We start from the raw sequence: 20,362 nt of genomic DNA, 5'->3' as shown, positions 1-20,362 counted from the left end.
TGCACCTGACGTTGCTATCGAAGTTCTTGTTCTCAGGATTTAAATAGCTATCCAGCTATTTATTGGAGCTGTTTTTTGAAGATCTCAAAGATATGGTGGATTTAACAAGCCAGAACTTTGGTTGTGCCAATTACACACACACACACACACACACACACATCTATATTATTTGATGTGGGATGGATCTTGGCAGAGAATACCAGAAAGATGTTTATTTGTATTTAATCACTATGTAGAGGTTTGTGATTGTGTGGATCGTAATGAATTATGGATGCCATTGAAAAAGTAGGAAAGTGTGTGTCAGGGTTGTATCCTTTTGCCATACTTACTCAATCTGTCTGAGTTAAGAAGTTGAACTAGCTGAAGAGGAACGCAGCACCAGGATAGGAGGAAGGCTCATGAACAATCTGCAATAGGCAGAGGACATTTTTCCCCCCTGAAAGTGAGGAAGACTTGAAACACTGATGAAAATCAATGACTGCAGCCTTCAGTGCAGATTACAACTCAACAGAAAGAAAAATAAAACAACTCCTTAACCTGGACCAATAAGCAATGTCACGGGAAATGGAAAAGAAGATTGAGATCCAGGACTTTGTTTTACTGGAATCAACAATCAATGGCCGTAGTGGAGCAGCAGCTCCGAGTAACATACTGCGTTGGGGAAAATCTGCTGAAAAAGACCTCTTAAAAATGTTAAAAGGCGAAGAGGTCATTTTGAGAACTAAGGTGTGCCTGACCCAAGCCACAACCTTTTCAGTCGTTTTATATGTGTGTTAGGTTTTACATCGACTTGACTGGACCAGATCCTTGGGAGCTTGGCAGGAAGGACCCCCCCACCCCCCATAATGTGCCCTAACGTGCGGCAAGCAGTTGTGGGACGATCGGGGTGGAGCGCAACCGGTTACTCGGGCCACAGCCTGATGATGTCTCCTTGGGGAGACGCTCTACTTCACAGATATAAATGGACTCTCTTCCTTTCCACCTGCTGGCTTGGCTCCTGCATCGGCCTTTTTGGACTTGGGCTGGCGACCTGCTGACCCTGGAACCATCGGAACCTAACATCTGTCTGCTGACCCAGCTCTGCATTCACCAGCCCTGATCTTTCCACATTGCTTTTTGACTTGTTCTCCTACTTCCTGGTTTCATCTTCCTGCCTCCTGGTGCCCCAGCCCAGGCAGCTACTCCCTGAGTTAGGAAAAATGTCCAACCTAACAGTTGATACATGGACTTGAGGAGACCGGACTTCTACAACTGGGTGAGTCACTTTCTTGTAAATATAATCTTTCTAGAGAACCCATCCCAACACAACATGCACGTGAAAGGTAGACAATACGTAAGGAGACCCAAGAATCGATGCTTCTGAACGGTGGTGTTGGCAGCGATATTGGTGATCGCATGGACAGCCAGAAGAATGAACAATGTCTTGGAAGCACTGCCAGGATGCTCCTTAGAAGCCAGGATGGCGAGACTTCATCCCGGGTGCTCCGGACATGCTATCAAGAGGGACTAACGCCTGTTGCAGGACAGCATGCTTGACGCAATAGAGGGTCGGACAAACAGAGCAAGACCCCCAACAAGCTGGCCTGACCCAGTGGCTGTAACAATGGGCTCAACACTGCAAAGGCTGTGCGGCTGTTGCCAGACCGGGCTGTGTCTGCTTCTGTGGAACAGAGGGTACCTATGAGTCGGTACCCAGGATACCAGTGTGTACTCCTTGACGAGGAACATTCTCAATCACCTGGCCACTGAAAAGCAGACCTGGGATCCTATGATTCCCTTTGCTCATACCCCTTATCCTATTACCACCCCAGCCTACTGCCATCAAGTCCATTCCGACTTGTCGTGGCCTTCCACGGCCGAGGCGAACTGCTGCTTCGACTTCCAAGACGACCAGTCTTTAGGGGAGCAGTCAGCTCATCTCTCCCATGGAGTGGCTGGTGCGTTCGAACTGTTCACCTTGGAGGTAAGAGTCGAACATGTGACCTGCAACCCCAGCAGCGCTACCAGACCCGCTTGTTCTCCAGCCTGAGCCATTCTCTTCCCACCATTCTGCTTGAGTAGCACAATCTGTTCCTCGCTGCTCTCTCCGAACTCTTAGGATCACACAGTAGAGAGTGAAAGCTCCCCGCAGGCCAGGCATCACACCCTGTTCATTCATGCTTTCCTCTCAGTGGCTCCAACGGAGCCTGGCACAAGATGGGTGATAGCGGTTGCATGCAGGCACGGGTAAATGTCCGCGTGGCCCTTCCCAGCCTCACGCTCCTCTCCACGTTCCCCTTTCGCTCAGCAACCCTAGCGGAGGCTGAGACCCCTAAGCCAGCGTTCCTCCTGCCTGCACATGCTTGACTCACCCCTGCTCGTTCTCTAAGACGCAGCTCCCACATCACTACCCCGGGAGGCTTGCTAGCACTCCTTGTTCTGTCGACAGGCCCCTCGTTCATGATCCGCAGGCCCCTGCGCATGCCTCTCAACTAGCATTTGCCATGCTGCCTTGCAGTCCTTGGGTTATGTTGACTATAAGCTTTTTGAGGGCAGTTTTTGGCCACAATCTGAAAAGACCATAAATCTGACAAGAACATAAAAGAAAACAATCTGAAAAGAACATTCCACGAAGTTCTATATTTATTGATGAGGCATATTCCTTGATTGAGTATATATATATATATATATATATATATATTTTCTTCTTCAAGTTACACAGGAGACTCTAATGGTCTTGGTAATATTTGATGGTTTTAAAGCTTGATAGTGAGTACATTGGTATTCATTTAAGGACATAGGTATTAAAAAAAGGACAGAGGTATTCTTTTTTTCTATGTATAAACGCTAAAATAATTTTGAAAATTAGTTTTTGAAACTTGGACCCAGCTATCAATGTCTGCACTGGGCTTTGGGAACACAGAGATGTATCACACAGACCGTGCCCTCAAGTTGCTGGAAGGAAGAACTCTGAAACACATGATGCGTGTTGCTAGGAAGTGTCGCAAGTGATATTTTAGGGGAATGATTGGCCTTGCCTGAGGGAAGTCCAGAAAGGCTTCCAGGAGGAGGCTCCTTTGAACGGGGAGGAGGGCATGTCAAAGTAGCACAGAGTGCCGGTCTGACGGCAAGTCGATGAGAGCAAGTGGGGACAGAATGGTGAGGACCCAGCCTGCCACCCAAAGGGATCTGTTCTTCGTGTGTCCGTAGGTCACAGGCAGCCACTGAGGCTCCCTGTCAACAGAGAGTGGTGTGTGTGAATCCATTTCCCTAACACCAAAGACGAACAGCACTCGTGGCTCTCTGGTGCTCCTCAGTCTCCATCTTCCTTTCTCACTGGGATTCCAGCCCACTCCCGTCTATCAGCTCCTGCATGGACGCTGGGCAGCAGAGTGGCGGAATTGTTAAGTACACTCACAAAGTGAGTAACGGACCGACTAGAGCTGGGACCCAGCTGTTTTATCCCCTTGCCTAAACCGTCAATTACCCTCACCCCCACTCCCTCTGTGTGATGGGCCAGGCTTTGGCCATACCTACTGGACTAGGGAAATCATGAAAAAGGAAGATAGATGGCTTTAAACTTTTGGGGGAACTCTTAGTCTGAAAATACAGACCTCCCAAATAAAAATATATAGAGGGCAGAGAAAGGAGCAGCTAGGGGCTCTTGCTATCGGGCTTTTGGAGTCTGGTTGGGGGACTCTGTGGAAACTGGAGGTTTGGGAAAGCAGAGCAGAACAGAGTTAGCAAGAAATGCAGGAGGTGGGAAGGACCCACGTGTTTGGAGGAGGGAGGAAACAAGTCCTGGCAACCTCCGGGCCGATGGCCTTGTACAGCTACCTATGTGGTTCTTGTGTGTGCAGGATATGTGGCTTTGCAGGGGCTGTTGAGTGGGAGCAGGGGGTCTGGGCCCCGTTTCTATCCCCCGCCCTCCCTTTTGCAGTAGGGGGCGTCCTTCTGGAAACCAGGGTGCTTGGGTTCCCGACTCTTCCTTCCCGGACCTCCCCTAGACATAAATCAGAAGTGATTTCATTAAATGCGCCTCCTGCTGGGGCCGTTGGCTCATAATTCCTCTCTGATTAACCCCCGCTACCCCAGCAAGTTTATAGGCCAAGAGAGGGAGGGGGGAAGAGGGTGGAGAGAAGGAGGGATGGGGGGAATCCCGGGTGGGTGATGGATGCTTCTGTCAGCCCAGCTCGTATTTATTAATAGTCTTAATACGGGAAGCAATAAAGGAAGAGAGGGATTCTATTAATTAAATCATTGTTATAATTAACTTTCATTAAAGGAGGATCAATAAAGAGGGTTTGAGATGGAGAGAGGAGAGATCCATTATCTCTAATTTCCTTGGAAGGGATTCAGGGAATGAGATGAGGTTGCTAGGAGACAGAGACGTGAGTGAGCGAAGGAAGGATGTAAGATGTCATCCAGGTGGGGCTGGAAGGGGGGTGAACTGGAGGGCTTCAGGTGGATGGAGAGGGAGGATGGGGGGGTGGCCTAGCTGGGGGCCCAGAAGGGATGGGAAGGTAGGCGACACTCGAGCTACTGGGAGAGAAGCAGGGGTACTGTGGGCATAGGCTTGCCCAGGGCATTGCTGAGACTTGGGGAGCACGCGGAGCCTTCAGACATACTTGGCGATGCTGTCTATCTGTCTAGCCGGTGGAGCTGGTATGAGTGGGTGAATGTGTGTCTGTGGCTGTGGGGTCGGAATGTGCGAGTGGTGGGCGAGGAAGGCAGCAGGCAAGGGAGGAACACAACACAGAGCATCGTCAGAGGCAAGGTGCTCCGGGCATTTTTCACAAGGAGATTCCCCCGAGGTGTCGTCCTTTGGCCCATGGTACAATGGTGGTGGCTGTGAAGGTGAAGGTCTGAGCAGCAAACTGCTCCCCCTCGCCCCCCTCCTTCCACTTCGCCCTCCGCACCTGGGTCCACCCAGTACCTTTTCTTCATTCACTCCAAGCAGAGCCATCTGTTTGCCCAGTTCCTCTGCAGAATTCCCCAAGCCAGAACTCCCACCCCAGTACACCAGGAGGTCCCATCTCACAGCTGCAAAGATCATCACTGGCCCCGCCTCCTGCTCCCTCCTCCAGGAGGCAGAGAAGGCTGGGTGCTCGTAGCTCGAGGCACAAGCATGGTAAGAACACGTTTTATTAGAATAGTTATACATTTCATATAAATATATCTGTCCATACTACAGGCAGCGGGGAGGGAAATCCGAGGGGAAGCTTTATTGCTGTGGGAGGGGGACCCAGAAGAAGAGGAGGTGCTGCGAAGCTGGGACACCTCATCTGGGACCACTTGCTCCCCCCCTCACAGAAGGCACGAAAGAGCATTATTTCTTTCCCTGTGAGGATGCTGGGGGGAGGGGCAGGAGATAAAGCCCGGGAACCTCCAAAGTATCAAAGACACCCCTCCCACCCTACTGCTGCGGGGGGGAGGAGGATAGGGCAGGGGAAGGTTTGTGGGCATGGCAGGAAGGAACCCAGGACACTTAGAACCGAAAAGGACCAACAGAGGTCACCGTGCCCACACTGCTGCCTGGGTGCAGGCCTCAGAGAACACACAAGTCAACAAAGGCAAACCTCAGCTAGGGGTGGGTTGGGGTGTGTAAGTGCATGTGTGGGTGTGGGTGCCTTGGCATCGGGGCTGGGCAGAGGGAGAGAGGCGGCCCGGGCTACGAGCGGATGGCGCTATTTCCATAGGCGAAGGCCTCCAGCATCCTGCTTCCTCCACAACTGCTTTCGGGAGTACATTCGGCCACTGCTTCCAAGAAGGAGCCCTGTCTGGGACACAAGAGCCGGGCGGGAGAGGATGGAGTTAGCGAGTTTGGGTGAACCAGGGGGACCCTCGGGATAGCTCTTCGGGAACAGTCTCATGGAACCCAGTGCGAGGGGAGGGAAACAGGCAGGCAGCCCACATGTCCAGCTGTGCATGAGTGTGTGTGTGTGTGTGTGCGCGCGTGCGGGTGTGCACACGTGTGCCTCTGTGTGTGTCCTAGGGAGAGGAGAGATCATTCAAAGGTGAAGGGGTCCTGGGTGCTGAAAAAGAAGTGTCCGTCCATGTGGTCCTCCAGGGTATCCTTGTCCCTCTCCGCAGGGAAGCGCTCCTTACAGATAGGACACTCCTTCCACGGGGGGGTGACAGGGCCCCCAGTGCTGGCCTCTGACAGGGGACCCACTGCAAAGCCGCTAGAGAGAGATGGGGGGAGAAGGAGAGGGTCAGTGTGCTCCCTGCCCTTCTTGAAGGCACACCTCAGGAAGGGGCCCAAATGTGCCTAACAAAGCGCCCTGCCATTCTCTCTCAGTCCAGGGCTCCCCTCATCCTCTCCGCCATCCTGCTGGCCTCTGTCTTGCAGCGAGCCCAGCCCCCAACCTTCTGCTCTCCTCCTTCCGTCTAGTCTCCGTCTGCCGCCTAATGAGGCTGAAAACGAGCCTGACATCGCCCTTCATCTTCCTGCACTAGCCGGGAAGGATGTGGGCACCAGCCCCTCCCTGCCCAAGCCCCTCACCCATCCAGGCACAGCTGGGCTCTAGACTCAGCTCCCCACCTCTCCCCTCCTCCTCCCTCCACTCTCAGCCCAGAGGAGGCAAGAGAGAGGTGGAGGGACCACTGCTACCTGGAGGCCCCACCCTTGCAGTGTCACCTGTCAAAGGCAGGGGAGAGGAACAGCATGGATGCTGGCTCTCAGTCTTTTCTCTGTCCTGACCCCACCCCTAGCCCACCTGAGCCTAGGTACCTACCTGGTTGTTGGGGAAGGGGAGGGGGCAGGAGTGAGGGGATGCAGGGCAATTTGGGCTCCACGGAAGATGGTGCTAGAACAACACAGAAGCCAATTAAAGGCAGGGCCTCTGAGTGCACGTGTATGATGATAGCGGGGAGGGCGCCTGGGATTGGTGGGGTGGCGGTTCCTGCATCAGCCATACCTTTTCCCTCCTTTCTTGGCTGGGACCCCAAAGGGGGTCTTGGAGGCAGGGGGCGGAGCTGGTCACGGGGCTGTCCTTTTTCACTCGCATCCTCCCGCCTCCCTCTCTGGGTCCTCTACTTGCCACACACCTGGCCATGTCATAGAAGGCGCTGCCCAGCTCAGGAAGCAGCAGGTTGGCTTCTTCACCCCCATTCTGCACGGCTGCCAGGAGGACCAACTTCTCATCTTCCGCCTCCTGGACACCAAAGAAACAGGCGCTGGGGCCCGAGAGGGGAGAACCACGGGGCAGCACGAGGGGGCGTTTTGGTGTGGGCTGGGAGGTGAGAAGGAATTGGGGGGGGGGGGGCAAGGAGGAAGGTGGACCGGGGTGGTTTTAGGTTGGTCTATGCCGAGTTGCCTTGGAAAGAGGCTGGGCACATGCCTATGAGAAAGGGTGAGGCCAGGGGGGCTGAGCCCCTCTGCACTGGAGGCTGGGGTGGTGGGGTCTGGCCCTTCCCACTCCAGACTGCCCCCGTGGGGGGGCCCCTCAGTGCTCACCGAGTCAGAGCTACTGTCTTCAGCTGGCCCTGAGAGGTGGGGAGCAATGGGGGCTGGCTGGCTGATGACAACCAGGGAAGCCTCTCGAGGCCCAGCAGGGGAGGAGCCTGGCTCTCCACGCTCACACAGGCTGTAGGCTGGGGGCCTCATGTCTTCCGGAGACTCGTCCTCGGAGTCTGTCAGAGCGGTCGGGCAGCCTGTCGGTGAGGACAGCGGGCAGAGAGACAGGGGGGGTGTGAGATGCTCCGCGCGGCCCTGTCTCTCCCTGGGTGAGCAGAACAGTTACACTAAGCAGGACCCGGTGCGGGGGCGGGGGGGGGGTGGGGGAGAGGAAGGGGGGCGGTTGGAGGGCTGGGAGGGAACCAGGAGAGACACAGAAGGCAGAGGCAGTTCTCAGTGGGCTCACGTGGTGCCCCCTCCCAAGAGGGGGAGGCGGTGTGGGCAAGAGGGATCACAAGATTTGGGGAGTGTACAGACTCAGTCCTGCTGTGGCCTCCTCATCCTCTGTGGCGGCGTCTTCGTTCCATTTCTCATCTGCCACCTTCTCCAGGCGGGCCTCCAGCTTCCGCATGTACTCCAGCAGCTCCTGGAGTCGGGGGAGGGCAGGGGCAAGTGCTAGCGGCTGGCAGGGGGCCCTCCTCCCCACCTCCCCGAGTGTTGGCCAGCAGAGCCTTTCCTTAGGGTTAGATGCCTCCAGCCAAGAGTGGGGCAGCTTAAGGAACATACTCTGCCTTCCAAGAGTCCTAACGTCCCCCCTTACAGCCCTTCCCCCTTCCTTATCAATTCTCCCCCATCCTACCAAGTCCAGTCAGGAGGAGCATGGTCCCCTTCTCGCTCCTGGGTGCTCCCAAAGACACCCGTTGCTGAAGCAAGCGACGACAGAAGGACATCTCTAGCCCTCAAGTCCTAGCCTGTGGCAGCCAGGGGCCTGGGTCATGGCTCTCACCTGCTTCTCCTCCTGCAGCTGCTCCTTTTCCTTCTGGGACACTCGCAGGGCAGAGCGCAGCTCTGTCAGCTCCCGCTTACTCTCTGACAGCTGCACCTGCGGGCAGATGGCCAGCTGCACTCTGGGGCCTGGACCCAATCTGGGTTTCGATCTGGTATCTGCTCTCTCTCACGGCTGTGCTTCTGTCCGGCTCTGGCGCACCCAGAGGGGCAGCCACAATGCTCTTCTTGAAGCACGGGCCCCTGGTCTGACCCCCAGAAGGCTCTACTGAGTCTGGATGACACCTGGATGGCTAAGAAGCAGAGGCCTCCGTCCTCCCAGGGTGGCAGGCTACAGTTCTCCCAAGAGCATAAAGGGCCATGACATGTTTCAGTCAATGAAGGCTGCGTGTGTGTGCATGCGCGTGTGTGCATGCGTGCATGGGTATGTAAGAACACAGCACGTAACAGAAGGTGAACTCCTAACTCTTCTGAGTCTACACTCAAGACGAGAAGGGGCACTGATCCATCAAGAGGCTGTGGGGCCGGGACTTCTGGGTGGTGTCTCACCAGGCTAGAGTCCTTTTCCTGGGCCAGTTCCGTCTTGAGGACCTGATGCTGACTCCGCTCCTCCTGAACGGCCTTCTCCAGGCGAAGGACCTCTGCGCTCAGCTTCAGGATCTTGTCCTTCTCTGCCTGGGAGAGTGAGCGCCACCAGTCAGGGCAACAGAGGGGTCAGAGTGGAGAAGCAAGGCTGCCACTGGCAGCAGCCCCGGTCTTCTCTGAGTCCCCCTCCTTTAATTGATGGGACGGAATCCAACGGTTTTAAAACCAATTTCCTCTTCCTATGCTCACTCCTTATACACCCCGAGCGCTCTGGACGGCCACGATGGCGAGGCTGGTGAGTGTTTCTGAGTCAAGGGTGGCAGTCAAGAGAGGTGCTATGGTGATCAGGGTTAGGGCACCATGCTTAGGGATGGGTCATTCCTGGAAAGAGCAATGTCCCTCGGACATGCTCTTCTCCCCCGCCAAAGTCCCCTTTCCTCCCACAGTCTATGACCACATGGCGGAATCTCTGCTGGACAGGGGCAGTGGGCCACAGGGACAGGGCAGTGGGCCACAGTGGGCTGGACAGGGGCCGTGGGCCACAGCGCCCCTCATCCCTCTACCTCCATATTCTGCAGCATCCCTGCCCTCTCCTTGCTCCACTGGCTTTTTTCTTCCTTCAAGTGCAGACTGAGCTCGGAGAGCCTGCCGTTGACTTCAGCCACTTCCAGGCGGCTGCGGTGGAGCTCAGCGATGGTGCGGTCCCTGGCTCCTGCTGCGCTGGCCAGCTCCTCCCCCAGAAGGGCAGCTTTCTGCTGGCTTGAGGCTGCCAGCTCCTGGGCCCCTCGAAGCTGCTCCTTCAAGGGCTCCAGCTCAGCCTGGGGGGGAAAGAAGAGAAGGACATGAGGGCTCCCAGTGGGAGCCAGGCTCCCCCCCTTCAACCATCCCCACCCCCACCCACCCCTTTAGGAGTCAGGGTTGTGAGTTGAGTCCTTGAAGATGTGTCTTGCCCCCACCCGCCTTTCTTCTGTCTTCCAGGAGTTCTGTAAGTACCTGGTTCCTGTTACCTAGGGGCCTTCACTCACCACCCGCTTCTGGGCCTGGCCTAGGGTGTCCTTCATCTGGGCCACCTTGTCCTTCAGTCTCTTGGCCTGAGCACCCTTCTCCTCCTGCTGGGCCTTGGCCTCCTGCAGCTCCGTATTCAAGCGACGGACCTCCTGTTCTGCCTTTTGGAGCTCAGTCTGTTGGTGGTGAAGACAAGGCGTGAGAAGGGAGGCACACACCTGACACTCGGTTGGGGCAGGCAGAGAAGCGGGCCACTGGGGTGGAAGCCCAGGTTCGATTTCACCTGTCTGAGCACAAACCCCAGCAACCAGCTCTTGCCGGCCACCCCTGGGTTCTTGCTTCCAAAGGGCGAAACTGCGAATGCACAATCTCTAGCTCTTGACATGAGGCATCTAGCTTCTCAGCCTGTGGCCTCTCGTGGATCTAACGTGGCCTGCATCTCATTTTCACTGCTCTGTCTCTTCTTAAATCAAAATGTATCGTCTGGATGTTCTACAGGCCAATCCAACTCTGCATAACTACACGAAGTCAGAATTCCCTTGGCACCCCACCCCATCTTCCCCATTCTTATTTCTGACACTGCTACCTGCCTCCCAAGGCCCCCAGGCACACCTTGGTTTCATGCTGGGCTCCGTTCCCTCCCTGGCAGCCCAGAGAGAAACCTACTGCTTCTCCACCTCCTTTCCGCACAGCCATTCTCTCTTCTCTACCAACCGCACAATCGTGTTTGGCATCTTGTAGCTTCTTACTGGCCGGGCTCAACAGTCCCCCTACCCAGTTCCTCTTCCACAAGGCAGCCCTCGGAGTCTTCAGGCACAGCCCACTGTGTAAACACAGCTCTTCTCGCACGCCACCTCCACTTGAGCCGCCCCCGCTTTCTCCCGGCTTTCCAAGCGAAGACTGGACCCCAGAGCTCCCACAAGCAGGCTGCGGCCTCCCCACAGGTTCTCCTGCCACACACTTAGTACTCGCCGCCGCCGAGTCAATCCGGACTCCGCGTGAACCCGCACTGTCAAGAGCAGGACTGCCCCATGGGGGCTCTCCACCAAAGTGGCCAGAGGACTGCTTGGAGCCACCAGCCTCGTGGCTGGTCACTGAGCACTTAGCCATGGCCCCCACGCCCGCAGCCCCACGGCCCATCGTCCCCCGCATTCTGGACCCCAGGCTGCCGGGCATGTGGTCCCCTCTGCCTACTCTTTCTCACGGTGGCCCGGGCACGCCACCTGTCGACGCCGAGGCCTCCCGGGATGCTATCTAAGAACCTGGAACCGGTTTCACTTGACTTTCTTCTAAATCGCTCAAAATGAGGTGTCAAACTCCACAGCCGCTCCACGGTGGCGACACGGTGGCGTCCAGTCGGCCCCTCATCGGCGCATGCTCACGCCCTTCCTTTCGAAGCAGCCCTCAGGAGGAAGGCCCTGCTCATTCTGATTGAGTCGCAGAGTCACCTGAGATTCCAGAGCGGGCTGCTCACTGACTGCTCTCACGGGTGCCCACTTGTGTGTGGCCCGGGTCCTCGCTACTCTGCACTCAAAACCAAATGCACAGTCGGATGGGCGGCTGAGGGCCGCTGTCTGTGCCCCCCGATCTCAGATGTCAGTCTCCTGCAAAATGACCTCATCGCTTTCCTCGACCTTAGAAGCGAGTGCCAGTCCTCTGAGTGCCTAATAATTGAAAACAAGACTGATAAAAGTGAGAGTGCGCTTTCCTAATGTGCCCAACAAGCTGTGCTCTCCTCTGCCCCTTCTGTGCCCACTTCTACTTCTCTTGTGACATGTAACCCAGGAGTGTGACAAGTTCTGAGGTGGGTATACGCCTTACCTCGCCTAGCAGGGGCACACCACCTCTCCTTTCCAGTTTCATCCCCTTTGGCACGTAGCACACACAAGGAGGCAATAAGCACTGGACGGCCAGCTGAGAAAGCAAACCAGCGCCGAGTCCCTTACCTCGCTTTGCTCCTTGTCTGCTTGGACGTCCTTCAGTTGCCCAAGGAGCTTCTCTTGTTCCCGAGTCAGGGCCTTCACGGTGTCTCTGACCCTGTGAGGGGCAGACGGAGGGCAGCAGGTCAGGGATTTGACGAGTCACTCATGACAGGAGCTGGGCGTCTGTCTGAGGTTCTGTCTTCGGTGCTTCTACTGGTGTCCCTCAGGCTCAGAAGTCCCCTGGGCTCTAGGATGGCTCAGATCCCCAAGCCAAGCTGATTCAGTCTTAAGCTCCAAGAATCAAGATTCTTGGCTCTAGAACAAGCTCTAAATAAAAGTTCTTTTCCTGTTAGGTACCACTTTAAGAAATGTCTTGGCTGATGGCTTCTCGGTAGTTTTTCATTCTAGAGATAAGGCATCCAACCTTTTCTTGACAACAGCAGACACTACTGATTATAAACTTTGGTCTAGAGTAGAAGTTGGCCAATTTTTTTTCCAGTAAAGGGTCCAGTCATAGGTAGTGTGGGCTTGGTGGGCCATGCAGCCTCTGTGGCAGCTACTCAACTCTGCCATTGGTGTGCGCGCGCAGTCAGATCATAGATACATGGACGTGAGGCTGTTTCAATAAAACTTTATTTATGCTACTTGGTTGTCGAGAATTTTCACCCATGACAAAATAGCCTTTTTGAAATTGTTTCCAACCCTTTAAAAATATGAAGACCATTTGTAGCGCATGGGCCATATAAAAACCAGTGGGAAGTTGGATTTAACCTGAGGATGAGTTTGTCAGTCCCTGGCCTAGTCAGTCTCTAATCTCTTCAAGCTGCTCAATCCGATGCCTGCTTTCCTACCCAATGACTTAGCACCTAGACACCCAGTCTCTTCCTCGGACAAGACTCACAGATCCTGAAGAGCCCCAAGAATCAACCCACTTGTTGATCTGGGTCTTGGACAGAACTCTTCTTTCCTTCTGCGAATTTTTAAAACTATCAAGTCTACCAGGATAGAATGGAAGACATTTAGAATCATCTCACGACAAGGAAGACCTAGGCTGTCTACCAACTAGGGACAGGGGTGGGAGGGAGCCCATGTTTGCGCTGTTTGATAGAAATAGGCAGCTGTTGAAGAAAGACATGTCTTCTACATGGCTGCAGATGCCGAAGCCTGGCCTGTCCCTCCCACTTCCCATCTCCTGGGTTTCTTTCCCTTTGTGCTGTAGGCACTTGACCCTCGGGCAAAAGCTGTTCTTGGGCGGGTCTCCTAAGGCTGATGGTTCCAGGGACTGCCTGCCTCCCTGGTAGTTTTGTTCACTTTACAGGCCTGCCTAGGGTCTGGCTGAAAGCTCAGCTGAGGGGGTCCTGCTTAGCTCTTACTGTACACTAAATGATAACTATCATTATTATTTCTGAAGGTCAGAGATATACTAATAGGGCTGGGAGAGACTGCTGAGTTACACACAAAAAAAGCCATCAAATGCTTCCCAACCCCTCAGAAATGGGAACACCCCAAATAAGGTCTAGAAGCGAAAAGGGAACCCTGTGAGACCAAGCAGGCTTACCTGCCTGACACAGAGGCTGAAGGGCCCAAGTCCCCGGGAAGGAAAGGAAGTAGGTGGGGTTGTCCCCTCACCTGTCCAGCTCCACCTCCTTCGTCAGCACCTTCTCACTGATGGTCTGGATGTCATCTTCCAGCTCCAGGATCCGAGCCACATGGTCTCCCTGTTGCCGGCTCAGGACGTCCCTCTCTTCAGTGAGCTCTCCGTGGGACCGGGAAAGCCCCTGGAATTCAGGGTGGCCCAGGAGAATTGGGAGGCTGAGATTCACCTCTCAGAGAGTGGAACAAAGGCTTAGAAGGCGCGGGGCAGAGGGTGACTGCCCCCACACCTCTACTCCCATAACCTTCCTTAAAAAAGGAGTTGTGAGGGCACCCCCCCAACTTCTAAATGGGGACCTCTCTAACCCCTACCCCCACCCCCATTTTCAAAGAGCTGAGGCTCGTTACAAATGTGGGCTGTGCCTCTTGCCATACCAAGTTCAATTCCATTTGCTGTTCCTTAAACTATTTCCTTGGGGTGAAACCATTCTAAAAGGGAGCTAGCCTTGCCCCTTTACCCTCGTGCCTGGGTCCAGGTTGGGGACTCGGGGGGAGCAGTCAGCCTCTGCCCCTGCTGGCGCATCTCGCACCTTGTACTGCTCCAGCAGCTCCGCCCGCTCCTGCCTGGCAGCGGCCAGCGTGGCCTCCAGCTCCTGCACCCGGCTCCTCAGCTCTGTCACCTCGCCCTCCAGCTGCAACTTCACCTGCATCAGGTCATTCCGCTCCTGCTGGCTCTCGTCCAGCTGGTTCTAGAGGGGCAGGATGAGGAGGGAGGTGTGCTGGGAGGCACTCAGCTGGGGTCCTGGCCTCCGCCCTGCCCAGAGGCATTTCTGGTTGGGGGCGTTTCTCCCAATGGATTTTGGAGCCGTGCCCCCGTCCCAGTCAGACCCACCAGCTCCTGGCATCCTTCACTGCCCATTCTTCTCATACCTTCTTCCCACCCTAGGCCTGGCGGCTCCATCACCCAGTGATTCAGGAAAATCCTCTTCTGGCAGTTTCTCTCACTTCATACAGACCAAAGGAGAGCTGCTCTAACCTCACCCAGTCTGCTCTGGAATTGGATAGACTTGGGCTCCATTTCTCCTACCTACGTGACCTTGTGGGGAGAAAGAGGAGGTTTTCTACTCTCAGAAAGACTGAGTCTCAGAAACGCACTCGGCGGTTTTATCCTGCCCTATAGGGTCACCGAGTCGACTCGGGGGCAATGAGGAGTAGGAGGAGTAGTAGTAATGTGTGACCTTGAACACATTTCTTAACTGTGAGTGCCTGTGCTCTCATATGTAAAGTGACCTCTGAACCTGAGTTGGGGAGTACTGAATGTGAGGGCAGTTCAGACCATGGGGTGAACCAGCTGCCAATGAGTCAATTCAGACTTAGGGCAACCCACGAGTGTCAGAGTGGCTGAATTTCTGAAAGGAGATTACCAGCCCTTTCTTCTGAGGCACTGCTGGGCACATTAACCACTTACACCACCTAGGGACTCCAGAATACGCAGTAGGCGCCTGCTTATCTCTGGTTTATGTAAGATTCAGAACACTTTCCGTGTGTTAAGGAGCTTTGGTGGCGTAATGGATGGGAGTTTGCAGTCACCCCCTGCTCGGAGGGAAGATGGGCTTCCTTCTCCTGTAAAGAGTGGCAGCCTCCGGAGGCCATGGGCCAGTTCTCCCGTCCTCTAGGGTCACTCTGAGTCGGAAGCGACTCAGTGGCACCGAGAGCTACTTCACAGACAAGCTACTACTCAGTCTCATGTTCTGCAGGCCTTCCTGCCTACTTGGAGAATAAACTTCCTTCCCACCTGCTCTGGTCCTTGCAATCCCTTCAGGAAGTCTTCCTTGCTAATATCCACCTCCACTCCCTCATCCCTCTCAGAAATACATGACAGGCCATGGATATAATTTAAAATTTCCTAGAGGCCATTTTTTTCATGAGGAAAAAAATAGGGAATAATAAATGAAGTTATAATGTTTTCTCTAACCCAGTATATAAAAAACTCATATCTCAATATGTAATCAATACAAGAAACTATTGAGGTATTTTACATTTTTTCCCCTTATCAGAAGTCTTCCAAATCCAATGCGCATTTTACCAACAGAGCACATCTCCATTTGAACCAGCTGCATTTCAGAGGTTCAAAGCCACAGGTGGCCACTGGCTCCCTCACTGGATGGCAGGGCACACATCTGAGCTGCTGATCTTGCCCTCCCGTCCTACATGCTGCGTGTGTTTGTGTTAGAGTGAGACTCTGCTGAAGGCAAGCCTTGGTGTGATGCCCAGTGAGGTCTTCAGCAGAAGGTTTAGCCAAGGGGAAGGTGCTGGAGGAGGAAGGGGCCCTTCACCAAGAGGTCCTCCTGTTCCCTGGGTAGGAGGCACTTTTGTTGCTCTGTACTTGCCTGTAGCACAGTTGCCTTGGGGACAACCAGCAGCATGTCAGAGCCACCGTCCGCCTCCTCCAGGGTGACCAGTTCATCCATGGGCCTTGGCTCTCGGAACTGGAAAGGGGGGCTCCGCCCACACACCCGGCCCTGCCGGTTCACGTATCGGAACTGGTAAAGCTGGGCTCCTGGTCTGGGCAGGTAGCTGGCTGTGAGTAAAAGGATAGACACAGGGGCCCAACTATGACCCAGGCTGACAGGTCTCCCTGCCCCTTCATGCACCTGTGCTCTGGCCCCTGCTCTATTTTCCACGTACAGTTTTCTCCTCTTTCCCCCTCCCAAAGGGTCACTTCTGTTCCCTGGCTTACTTTGATCTCTCCTTTCTGCCAAGCGCTCTCCTGTCTGTCTTTCCGAAACCTACCCCGCTATCATCATCTCCATGCTAGTTACCATTTATCGAGTACTTCCTATGTACCAGGCACTGTGCTGGCAGCTTTACTTACCCACCTAACTGTCTCCATAGGCCAGCCGGCGCTTTTACACTGAACACAGGCACACAGAGAAGTTGAGTCATTTGCCCAAGGTCAAAGAGTTGATATGCAGTAGCGCTGAAATTCGAACTTGGGTCTTTCAGAATCTAATGCGTATCTTTTCTCAGGAGACGACGCTACCACATCCTCTTCCCTATCAGAGAAGTTCCCCCTCCTTTGGGTAGGAGGCTGGACTAGATGCCCTTAGAAGCGTCTTCTTACCCCGAGACTGACGATTCTGTGATCATCCCATGACTGCGTGCCCACCAAAGTCTGCTGGATATAGTTCTCATTACATCTATTTGCACGTATTTTTGCTTATCTTCTGAGCCTGACTGTTATGTCTTCTGAACTTCCACCCCATTGGCTCTGCCCTCCTGCTTTCCCACCTTCCCTTGTACCTTGGAACTGGACACTGGCATGGATAGGAGAACCATCCGCTGTGCTTTCGGGCACTGAAGACCACACAAATGTATGGTAATCCCGAACGCAGGCAGCCTCTACCTGCGAAAACCCAAGACAGGAGACAGGTAGGCTGATGAAACCACCACTCATAGGTGGAAGAAGGGGCTAAGGACCTGGACAGGGGTTAGGACAGGGTTTTGGTGGCAACGGTGGTAAGAGGCAGGGTAAGTGGAGGGACATTATCATGTCGGGAGAGCTTTGCTTCTACAGATGGCCTCTGCTAGCTGACACCTCTTTCCCTTTGTCCTCAGTAAGTAGGAATTCAAGCAATTAGTCATTCCCTTTATCCCAACCAACCTATAGGCCACAATCCCAGGGCAAAAGGGGTTACAGGAATACCTTGAAGATGCCAATCCAGTCGCTGGCACTAGGCACGGTGCCTGGAGGAAGGGTGTAATGACACTCCACCTTGGTATTGGGGATGTAGGTCCTGGCTACATTCAGAAAGTTGACTCCACCCCGGGATGATGCCCGGCTTAGGGATGATTCTTCCATCATGCCCTTGGGAAATGGGCCTTCCTGAGAAGTAAAGGGTTAACACTCCTGTTAGGGACTCAGTTGTGTCTCCCACCCCCGTGCTTCAAGGGGGGGGGAGTTATGTTTAAGTCCTAATTCCTGTACCTATAACTATGACCTCCCTCAGAAACGGGGGGTTCCTTCTATTATTTTAGTGAGGCTAAACCCAGGGAGGGGAGTTCTCAACCGAACAGCTTTTGAACAGCGGCACACACCATCAGGAGAAAGAGACATCATGGGACCACTGTTCTACAAGCAAAGAAATGTCAAGGGTCGTCAGCAGTCACCAGCAACTTGGGGAGGGGCACATCGAAGGGATCGGTATAGCGGAACCCCTAACTTGGACCTTTAGCCTCTAGCACTCAGGGGAAACGAATTTCTTTAGAGCTATCGACATGCGTTTGCTTCCTATCGGCCGCGCTGGGGAACTAAAGCAATCCTAAGGCTTTTCCATTCTGTCCCCCACCCACCACATCCTTCTCTCCATCACCGGCCCTGCCATTATACCTGGAGATGAAGGTATATTATGTTTTCCAGCACCTCAGAGTCACTCTTAGTTCTAGTACACAAGCCTGGCCTTTCAAGTCGGTCACATTGTACCCTCTCTGGCTCCTTGACCCTTCCCAGAATTCCAGTCTCTCTCATCTCGGCTTCCTGTGCACTGGCCAGTTGACCAGGAGTCACCATTTCCCAGTCTTTTCTTTTCTACCTCTTAGTCTCTTTGAGTGGTCTGCATTCTCCAGTCTCCAGCTTCCCATTCACCTCCCACATCTCTGGGCTCTTGAATTCAAAGCCCAACTGAGGCGTGAGGCCCTCTCATTCTCAGCAGGTCTCCTGGCCCACTCCTGAGGTTGTTGACCCCTCTGAGTACAGGAAGGAGTTGTGACCCTCAAAGACACTAGCATCTGTAAGGAATGATTCAGCCTGCAAATGTGGAATATGGCCAGAGGGGACCAACATCCCGATCCTCAGGTTCTTGAGCCCTCGGTCCTCTTCCCAGCGCTGCTTGTCCACCTTCAGGAATTCTAGAGAAGCAAACCCCCCCGCGCTCGAACTCAAGGGACAAAGGGACTGAGTGGATACAAGGAAAGGCAGCTTCCATCCTTCAGCTTCATCCCTCCAGGAAGTTAAAACTCTGGAGGTGGTAGCTTCAAGGGTGGAGTGAAATACTTGGCAGGAATGTGGTGGTGTGGGGGAGACGGAATGTGGGGGCTGGGAGTCAGCAGAGTCCCACCCACTGGGGAGGGTACAAGATTGGAAGATGGGGCCCTGAGAAGAGATCCTATCTATTTAATGTTGAGGGGCGGGAGAGAAGAGTTCCCAAAAGAACTCAACACTCTTCTCTCCAGATCTTGCCTGGAGCAGGACTAGAAACCTATTTGGTGTTAGTCCTGTTTGACAGGGTGTTAACCCCACTCTAGTATCTTCCTATTTTCTTTCTACTCGCTTTGGTTTCAAGTTTAAGTGCCTGAATTCTTCCATGTACTTGGGTTGGTACTTGGAGACATGCGAGAGGGTGAGATTACGAGGAAAGGACCTTCCAAGTTAGCTGGGGGGAATTAATTGGAAAATATGGAGGCAGGTTGAGAACAGATAACAATATTAAGAACTCAGAGAATGCCTCAGCCCGGCACAAAGAGACAGCCCCCTTCTTCTGCCCCTCCCCTCCGGCTGACTAAACTGCATCCTGTGTCAGCTTCGGCTGACAGCGTCCAATCAGCCAATGCCACTACTGCTGTGCACGCCCCCAAACATCACAAACCCACTCCAGGTGGAAGTCAGACCCACACTTTCAAAGAAAACAGAAAGTCACTGGAAAAGGAAAGGTTGGTGAACACTACAGAAAGAAACGACTTCTTTCTTCAAACTAGAGATTGGATTCGAGTTAAGCGGTTCTTTTGGATTTTCCCTTCTGAAAACAAAACAAAAGCGCTTAATTAAGACTACTCGGTGTTTTCCCTAAATACACTTCTATGGCTTTCTAATGGTGTGTGTGTTTGGTGGGGGGGGGAATAAATTTTCCTCAAAGGTCTAACCCTGGAGAAGCCCCAAGCACTCGCCACAAACACAATCCGTAACAGCTGGAAACATCCCCAAGGCCTGAGAGCAAGCTCTCGACACCCAGGGGCGCTGCGTGTAGCCAGATACCGATGTTCAGCAGGGCCTTCTCCCCACTCCGTGGGGCCCTGGGGCTCCTCAACTTTCTGCGACTTAGCAGGTCTCCCCCCCCACCCCAAGGCTTCCGCGGCGTAGTGAAGGCCTTTGGATTGGGGGGTGGGGGGTGGGGAGGCGAAGGGAGGTTTGTGGGGATTAAGTGTTGCCCGGGAGAAAATGAGCAGATTCCAGGCCCCGGCTTCCCTAAGCGCACCAAGCTTTATGGCGGACTGAAAGGCGAGGACTCACCTGCTTAGCGCAGCCCCCTGAAACTCCCCCCAAAGTCGAGTGAGCCTTTCCCGTAGCGGTTGTTAAAATCTAAACACCCTCGCATCCGCCTTCTACAGTTTTTAATCCTTTAGCAGACTGGAAAGTGGGGTGACCCTCTCATGAGATTGCCCCCAAATTAGGCCAAGTTTCTTACCCACAGACGGATCAGCTGTTTCCCTCACCTTTCACCAACAACAAAAACAGCACTCCGACTTGAGGGCGAGAAGGGAGAAACGTGAGCTGGAGGGCTTCTGGGATTTGTAGTTCTCCCGTGACCTTGTAGTCCTTTCGCGACCGAATCAGTTCCGGCGTGGGACTACGAATCCCAGGAGGCTGCGCACAACGAGGGCGGAGCAGAAGGCGGCCGTGGCTGCGGCCTCACCACAGCAACCTGGGAAGCGTAGTTCCCACGTCCATGACTGTAAGCGAGGGTGTGGCCATCCAAGGACTTCATATCCCACGATGCCTCAGGAGAGAGGGCCGGCTGGTGGTAGTTGCTGGTTTGCAACGTGCATTGTTGGGGGTGGGGAGGATTTCCGACTCTAACGCCTTCTGTTTAACGCTTTA

The 20,362-nt window shown here is 54.0% G+C and overlaps 1 protein-coding gene across 5 annotated transcripts; it reads right to left on the bottom strand.

The window, feature by feature from the left end:
* Positions 1–5,106: 5,106 nt before the first annotated feature.
* On the bottom strand, positions 5,107–20,076 carry CALCOCO1 (calcium binding and coiled-coil domain 1). Of its 5 annotated transcripts, XM_075551566.1 has the most exons (17): positions 19,950–20,076; positions 17,195–17,374; positions 16,792–16,894; positions 15,879–16,069; positions 14,079–14,237; positions 13,525–13,673; positions 11,920–12,010; positions 9,994–10,149; positions 9,532–9,786; positions 8,933–9,058; positions 8,385–8,480; positions 7,916–8,024; positions 7,439–7,635; positions 7,030–7,136; positions 6,717–6,788; positions 6,088–6,164; positions 5,107–5,759 (listed from the first exon to the last, which is right to left on the bottom strand). In XM_075551566.1, the coding sequence occupies exons 2-17, from the start codon at positions 17,351–17,353 to the stop codon at positions 5,560–5,562; spliced, it is 2,247 nt and encodes a 748-aa protein (XP_075407681.1). In that variant the 5' UTR covers positions 17,354–17,374; positions 19,950–20,076; the 3' UTR covers positions 5,107–5,559. The 5 variants fall into 5 exon arrangements, with proteins under 5 accessions (XP_075407681.1, XP_075407682.1, XP_075407683.1 ...); XM_075551567.1 differs by lacking the exon at positions 6,717–6,788 and having other exon boundaries at positions 6,900–7,136; XM_075551568.1 differs by lacking the exon at positions 6,717–6,788.
* Positions 20,077–20,362: the final 286 nt, after the last annotated feature.

This window comes from Tenrec ecaudatus, chromosome 6, assembly GCF_050624435.1.
Source record: "Tenrec ecaudatus isolate mTenEca1 chromosome 6, mTenEca1.hap1, whole genome shotgun sequence".
In the NCBI taxonomy this organism is placed as follows: domain Eukaryota; kingdom Metazoa; phylum Chordata; class Mammalia; order Afrosoricida; family Tenrecidae; genus Tenrec; species Tenrec ecaudatus.
The sequence above is the reverse complement of the archived record's forward strand: the minus strand, read 5'-3'. Positions and strand labels throughout refer to the sequence as shown.

Coding starts and splice junctions, on each gene's coding strand:
- CALCOCO1 (XM_075551566.1), bottom strand. CDS start 17,353: ATGATGGAAGAATCATCCCTAAGCCGGGCATCATCCCGGGGTGGAGTC. Junction 13,674..14,078: donor AGCTGCTGGAGCAGTACAAG/GTGCGAGATGCG, acceptor CCTGAATTCCAG/GGGCTTTCCCGGTCCCACGG. Junction 5,760..6,087: donor GTGGAAGGAGTGTCCTATCT/GTAAGGAGCGCT, acceptor CTTGTGTCCCAG/ACAGGGCTCCTTCTTGGAAG.